Source organism: Benincasa hispida, chromosome 4 (genome assembly GCF_009727055.1).
Source record: "Benincasa hispida cultivar B227 chromosome 4, ASM972705v1, whole genome shotgun sequence".
NCBI classification, from domain to species: Eukaryota; Viridiplantae; Streptophyta; class Magnoliopsida; order Cucurbitales; family Cucurbitaceae; genus Benincasa; species Benincasa hispida.
The window spans coordinates 35,371,281-35,378,973 of NC_052352.1; the positions used below are offsets into that span (position 1 = coordinate 35,371,281).

At 33.4% G+C, this 7,693-nt stretch overlaps 1 protein-coding gene across 1 annotated transcript; it reads right to left on the reverse strand.

Moving 5' to 3' along the window:
- Positions 1-805: 805 nt before the first annotated feature.
- Positions 806-6,430, reverse strand: LOC120075743 (protein CLT2, chloroplastic). The gene is made up of 10 exons (XM_039029384.1): positions 5,985-6,430; positions 5,692-5,837; positions 5,354-5,391; positions 3,789-3,904; positions 3,048-3,147; positions 2,933-2,968; positions 2,753-2,803; positions 2,398-2,521; positions 1,386-1,511; positions 806-1,139 (listed from the first exon to the last, which is right to left on the reverse strand). Exons 1-10 carry the CDS (start codon positions 6,428-6,430, stop codon positions 982-984), a joined length of 1,341 nt encoding a protein of 446 aa, XP_038885312.1. The 3' UTR covers positions 806-981.
- Between the last annotated feature and the right edge of the window lie 1,263 nt (positions 6,431-7,693).

The following is a 7,693-nucleotide window of genomic DNA, read 5'->3' on the forward strand; positions in this document are numbered from 1 at the left end:
ATTAAACAAAATTTGGACTATAAAAAGTATACTCCAAACTTAGAAATTAAAATTAATGAACTCAAACTAATTAGTAGAGGAATTGTGCAACTAATTTGGACCCTACAAATAAGTTAACAAACTATAGTTAGATTATAATAAAGTAAAATACAAATAAAATTAAAATCAAACATATTACAACATATCTTCAAAGCTTTGGAATGAATTAGATCGAAACACCAAGACTAAATAGGGTTGTCATTAAGGGTCTCGTTAGATGTGGTATTCACCGAAGTTAGTCGTCTGAGGTGAATGTTAGTGTTGGTTGACAAAGGTGTTCACTGAAATTGATCATCGAAGATGGCCTTTGTTAGAGTTATCGTCTAAGGTGGTTGTCGGAGCTTAGAGTTGGTAACCAGAGTTGGCCAACGAAGGTAGTCATCGGAGTGTGATAGCAATAGCTCCCGATGGTGGCCGATGAATGGAACCATTGAAAACATTATAGACAGGAAGAGAATTGGGGTGAATTGGAGTGAGTTGGTAAAAAATCAACTCAACTCCATCAACATTTAAAATTGGTGGAACAAACATTGAGTTGGTAATTTTTACCAACCCAATTCAATCCATATTGGTGTGCCAAACACTCCCTTACTTGTAATATTATCCAACTTCCACGACTTAGTAACAACTATAATAGCTAGAATTCAGTGGAATATATCAATCTTTGATTCTTATACTAATTTCCTATAATAACCTTTAGATTAGAATATCATTTTGATCATCGTACTATGAATTTCATTTCAGTTACTGTACGTTCAAAAAAATCTTAAAATTAGCCATATAAATATTTTTTTATCAAAATTATTAAATAATAATGTAATAATTTCCACATTCAAAATGGTATTCTGACCTAATTCTTACAATTTCTAAATTACAAAATGAGTGCGGTGTCAAGCCACCACTCTGATGCTACCAGCCGAGCCGAGTCAATGTACAGTATCATCAATCAATTTTGGCGTCTAAATTTGAAGGCTGAGGAATGTAATAAAAAGCAAGACCCAACACAAGCATTAAACTCCCAGTGAGAAAGAGGGGGCTTAAGCTTGCGCCTTGAGGTAGATATGGCAATGGAAGTGATAGAATATAAATTGAAACTGGCACTGCATAAAGCCAACAAGACCAAACCTTTAAATCATACATACAATATAGCATCGTCTAATATTAAGCCAAGTTAACTTCCCAGTAAACATAGTCAATCGTAGTATGAAAAGTGGGGTTCATTTAAATATGTTCTAATAAACTAGTTAACAATATTCTTTGAATTATGAATAATAAAAAAAATCCAATTTTAGTTAAGGAGCAGTGAACATAACCTTCGTTCATATATTCTCAGAAAAGAAAAGAACCTGAAAGCATCACAACAAGAGAAGCAACAACTGCTGAAGATTTCTTTACTACGCTGAGCACAGTTATATTGAAGGACAAATTTGTGATCACGTAAAGCAGTGGAAGCAATGGAGCCCCTTCACAACCTGCATTCAAAATATATCATATATGGTCATCAATTTTGGGTTAGCGTTTTACTTTTCAAATGAAAAACCCAAATTTCCATTATGAGTCGAAGAAGCTAATTCATGACACTGCGGAATCGATTCATGTTAACACAAATGGCCGAGACTCTCCCCATGGAATGGAAGAGAGACGAGACCGGGGATGATAATTAACAGATCATTCTCAGATTTGGATATGTCCATGTCAAGATAATGCAATTTTCTGCATCTGATGAAATCTAGAGAAAGAACGAGCATGTGTAAGAAATAAGAAAATTATCATGATCTTGCTGATAGAGATCCCTATAATGCGAAACGTTCCCCTGTCAATGTTTCCTGCTAAATCAAACTGTGAAATGTTCATTCTGTATTTAGTCAGCATACCAATTATCATTTTTAACTATAGTTCCTTGATTAATTTCAAATGTCACCGTACTTTTCTAAGAAGCCTTCACGACAACAAAGATTAGGGGTTGTTCACCTTTGTCAAGTAGCTACTCAAGTACTGCTTGATATTAATAAAGGCAAGCAAATTCTGCTATACAGCTACAAAATATTCGTACAACACTGAAGTGCAAAAAATTGAAACCATCAATATAAGGAAGCTTCTTTGCGTTTAGATTCATTTTTACTATGGAGTTATAGTTAAGGTTTCGAGTTACCAATTAACTGTGTGCTCACATTAGAGCTAAGGAACTATAATGGATCTCTTCATTTCGTACGCTTAATAAATGTTCTAATTATACAAGTAACACATCATATCCATTGTTGAATAAAACACCAATCATAAGTAGTATCCATGACAAATCAAAATGATATTTGCATTGCAAAGCATGTAATAATTGCCGATAAGGTTGCAAGAGCTTGCCTGGTCTTGCAGCACCAATATTGAGAAAACAACCCGCACCATGCATCAGATATGAGGGAAGTTTGGCTATAGGTATGCCTTTCAAGTTCGAAAGAAATGGTAGAAAGAGAAGTACAAAAAGTGCCTGTGCCGAGTGTCAACTGTTAAAACTCAATAATAAATAGACCAGAATATGAGATTTCAAGAAGCGAATTTATCCATAAACCTACAGCAATTCTGTTGAACGTGATCTAAAACAATGGAAAACATGATTACTATGTGGTTGTTGCAATCGGTACTTGAATATATACACATAACTGACCTGGCCAGGCAAGTAAACTTAAAGAAATTCAAGATGACTTTGTAAAATTCTAACCTGAAATCCAGATCCAAAAGAATTGACCACAAAAATGTCTAGTGACTTCCCCTACAAGCCAAAAGAGTTAAATGTATTAGGGAAAACAAATGCACAAATATTTAGCACCAAATACATATACCAAAGAAATGAAATGCTCAAACAGCTACTAATTTGAAAATATAGCAGAGATTGTCATACATGGAGACGGGCTGCAGCATCAATGAAAATAAACTCCTGTTCAGAAAAACAAAGTCAACGTCCATTCATATTTGGTATACCAAGTCAATTATTTTACGTCAATGACCATGGTAACCTTCATAATTGATGCACCAGCTTGACAAGCGCTAGAAGCTACCATTAATACTGGCCATAAAGGTGCAACTCCAGACAGCATTTGGCCTGCATTAGAGCCACTAAAATAACGGAAGACACATATCACTGTTGAGATCCTAAGTTTCATGTCTGAAAAAACTTATTAACATGTTCTTCAAAAGCATAGGAAGCGGAAGATGGAAAGCAAGATTACATTTTGCTATTTGCAAGTAGGTTTCCGAATAAATTAACAATATTCTGAAGTGGAGAAGCAAATATTTCATGGACAGTAATAAAGGACAAAACAACAAAAAAAATTACCCCAAACAAAAAAATCCCGCTGGAACTGATAAATGGAGCAACGAAGGAACTGTTGGATTAATAAGCTCCAAAGAGAGACCCCAAAAAAAATAAAATCTTAAAAAGTATCCCACTCCTTACATTATCTATAAACCTTCCCTACTTATTTCAACCATAAATTCTAGAACAGGGACGTGAAAGTGTTTAACTAAAGAAGTCTCTAGCTTCCTTTTTGACATGGAGTCTGCAGTTGACAAAAAGAAGCCTTTAGAATTGAGCACCAAGTCTTTGAACATTCCCCAAAATCTTGTCTGATTTCTTAAACACAACCAGATATTAAATTACTTTAAAGTGAATAATGGGTCCTATTATCAAGCACTCAAGCTGGTTAGAAGCAGAGTATTAAATGCCCAAATGTATATTCTGAATAAACAAGCGATACCTTCCAACAGCCACTGCTACACCAGTAGTTACAATAACACAACCAGCAATTTGATTCCATGAGTACCTTCTACCTAGCAAAATGGCAGAAAATACAAGCTGCCAAACTAAAAAAGTCTGCAAAAAAGTTATATTATTACAAGAAGGTGCCAATATGAGATGTGAAAAAGAAATCGGGAACACATCAGTTCAGCATGAACATCCTTCCGTGTGTTTTTCATGTGTATTAGAAAGACGGGGATCATAGAATTGATTATCACTACCTAGAGATAACAGGCCATTAAGGGCATATCGTCAAATTTGGTAGCACAATTTCTTCTCGATAACTTGCCTCTGAAGTTCAGTATTCCAGGTTTATTTCAAATTGCACTTCTTCCCTATGGTTCAGTTTTAGACCATTGGGATGACAACACTTTATCATGGGTTGTTACTTTCCATAGGTCGTTGAAAGAGGAATAAATTTCTGAGTTTCAGATGCTATTAAGGTCTTTGACAGATAAAAGAGTGATTATCCAGATTGTTGAATCTGGCCTTTGGAGTCTGCCGGGAAATTTTCAGTCAACTCCATATTTAAGTATTTGGTTGTTTCCAATCCTATGAATATGTTGGTTTTTAAAGGTTTGTGGAAGTCAAAGAGTCCCAGACGAGTTAATATCCTTATATGGATTATGATCTTTGGAAAGTTAAATTCCTCCTCCACTCTTCAAAGGAAACTACCTTCTCACTATCTGTCTCCCTCCATTTGTCCACTTTGTTTGACTGATAGTGAAGCGCTGCAACATCTATTTTCTGAGTGCCATGCCAGGCCGTGTTGGGAAGCGTTTGTTTTCCATTTTTCATATTAATTGGGTGTTTGGTGAAATATTCAATGACAATATTGTTCAGCTTTTGGTTGGGCATAATTTAAAGCCTAATTCTCAATTGTTATGGTCAAATGCAGTTAAAATCTTACCTGTCGAAGTATGGTTTGCGAGGAATCATAGAGTTTTTCAAGAAAATTCTCTCACATGGATAGATCGTTTCGAAGCCGCTTGGATTAATGCCTCCTCTAGGTGTTCCCTTTCTAAATCTTTTGCTGACTTCTCCATTTAGGATTTAAGCTTAAATTAAAATGCATTATTTTTCCAGCCTAGTTATTATGTTTTAAGTTTTGTAGTTGAGTATTTTCTGTTTTTTTTTTCTTTTTTGGATGTTTCTTTGTATTTTGAGCATTAGTCTCTTTTCCTTATTTCCATGAAAAGTATCATTTCCTTTTTTTTCAATTTAAAAAAAAACAAAGTAGTTGCACTAAAACTATATGTTCATATACCCAAATTTAAATCTATGGAAATATTGAAAGAAGCTTGAGAAAATGAGAGAGCCAATGGAGATGAGATTCATAAACTTGATCGGAGGGTTGTAATTATAGTCATCAAGTTCAAGACTTCAAGTTGGTAAGCACATATCATAAAGTACAATAAAAACACTGACAGACCAAATATTTAATCCAGCAAGTACAGTGGAAAATAAGTTTTTGTTTTTTTTCCAGTTAAGAACTTTGGGAGAAAGAACGGTAAGAAGAGATACCTGACTGAGTATAGGTATTGCTGGACCGGGAAGCGAAGCTGTAAATGATGCATAGCATTCAGTATGAGTTCTAAACGCAAATTCAAATCTTGAATTGGTGTCATTTTTTTCTTTTTCAAACCAGCTTAATTCTCACAATTTTTTACATCTCACTGTTCCTATCCTACTCTGATTGAGGTGTTAAAAAAAAGCAAAGTGACATTCCGGGAATTGAATTACAAACAATTACAATTATCATACATAAGGACGCGCCACGACATGAAAATGTATCAAACAGCCGCCAAAGCTAGAAAATTCTATCCGCCCACCAAATCTAAAGTAATGTATAATTTTGATACCTGCAGCAATCATCCCTGTTGCAATTCCAAGCGCTTCAAGAAAACCTATGGCTATGAATCGCGATTTTGGAAGCGATAGCATTTCTTCAGTAACAATGTCTGCCCGACGCCGCAGATATAATATACTAAAATACACCATAACATATCTGCTCCCAAGTATTACAAAACAAAAATTCCAAATGTTCGTCAGCAAGATGCATAAACACACAACTTAAAAGCAGTAAATGCATCACAACATACTACAAAAGTAAAAATTAAATAATAAATATCAAGGCAAAGCATGAATAACTTGCCCGAACGTAGTCAATTGAGCTAAGAAGAATGGATATTCCTTCAATGGGACGAGAGCAAGCTTATACAGAACACGATTCGCGATTCCTAGTGACACGGCAATTAAAGAGCTTACTACTATAAACTTCATTTTAGCGGGAGAATCCGAGTCGCCATTGGAGGTATGGGGAGTGGAATTCGGATTGTTCCGAGAGCTGAATCGAGCTTTGATATTTCTGTTCCTGATTCCCAAATTTCTTAGTGAAGATGATACCGTTGGTCGGTGGAAATGACTCCATTTCTCCTGCGAAGGCATTGAGAAAACAGAACTGAATTTCGGTGCATCGACGACGGGGAAAGCGAAAGAACGATACGTCGGAAGGTGGAACGAAATTGGATTCAGCGACGACGGAAACGGCAATCCCATGGACGAGAGTTGTTCGGCAAACAGCGAAAGTCGCTCCGTCATTGCTTACATCAGATGTCTGACTGAGGCATCTCCTTACAATTTGAGAAGAAACGGGAAAAGTAAAACGATGGTTTAGAACGATATCGCGACTATATACCGAGTTTTCAAAAATTGAGATTACAACACTTTTTTTTTCTTTTTATAAAATGTGTATTAAAATATATTTTTAGTCTAATACTTTCAAATTTCAAATGTTCAATTTGAGTATATGCACTTTTATTAAATCTTAACTTTAGTTGTTCGTGTTGGTTTTTTTAAAAAAATGTTCTATTATATATTAGCATTTTATTATAAGTTTTGATAGCATATTCAATTTATTGTACGAAAAATATCATTATTATTTAATCAATATCAATTTCGGAATACCGACGTCGATAAAAATATCGAGGTCTTGATTTGATGGAAATATCATTATCAACAAAAATTTCAGAAAAAATTATGAAAATTAATAGAAATTTTATAATTAAATATGAAACTTTGATTGTGATTTAATATACTATAATTGACCATTTTTAATCACAATTTCTTAAGTAAAACAACATTTAGATGTTTATTATAATGTCTGTGTAAATGTTGATGTGCTAGCAAAAATTTTAAAAATAATGAAAAACAATTACAAAATAATATCAAGTTTCAGAATATTTTGAGGTGAAACGATGTAAAAATTATGAAAGTTTTAGATGGTTAAAGAAAAAAAAACACTCACATGAATTCAATTTTGAGATAAAATGATTTGAAAATTTAATAAAAAAAGTTTGAATGAGGTTAAAGATAAATATATGTTTATTTTTTTTATTTTTTCAAATTCAATTTATTTAGAAATAAAAGTTTTTGGTCGAAAACAAAGGTAAAAATTGAGAAAAATTGGAAATTAAAAAAAGTCACACATAAAAAAAAGCTTAATCATTTGTCAAAAATGAAACTATAAAATTGTGTGTAATAAGGATATAAAATTGAAAAACTTGAATAATTAAAAAAATAAAAAAAATGTCGAAGTATGAAAATTTCTCCAAATTTTCTCAATATCTCGAAATTTAAATAGGGAGAATCATAATATTCTCAAAATTACGAAATTTCTTGAAAATTTCTTAAAATTTCATTGAAATGTGGAGAAAACGAAAATTTCCCCAACCATATTCTAAGGTCATCGAAATCTCGAAAAATCGATTGAAATTTCGAGATTTCGATGAAAATTTTAAACTATGGTCAGTATCAATAAAATTTAACTTTGACTGACTCAGTTTAAGATTTATTAAAAGTGTA

What these genes read in the sequence shown, in the direction of transcription:
- LOC120075743 (XM_039029384.1), bottom strand. Translation starts at nt 6,430, where the DNA reads ATGACGGAGCGACTTTCGCTGTTTGCCGAACAACTCTCGTCCATGGGA. An exon ending in GCTCAATTGACTACGTTCGG is followed by an intron (nt 5,838 to 5,984) that starts GCAAGTTATTCA and finishes ACTTGGGAGCAG; the next exon opens with ATATGTTATGGTGTATTTTA. An exon ending in GTAGCAGTGGCTGTTGGAAG is followed by an intron (nt 3,148 to 3,788) that starts GTATCGCTTGTT and finishes CCGTTATTTTAG; the next exon opens with TGGCTCTAATGCAGGCCAAA.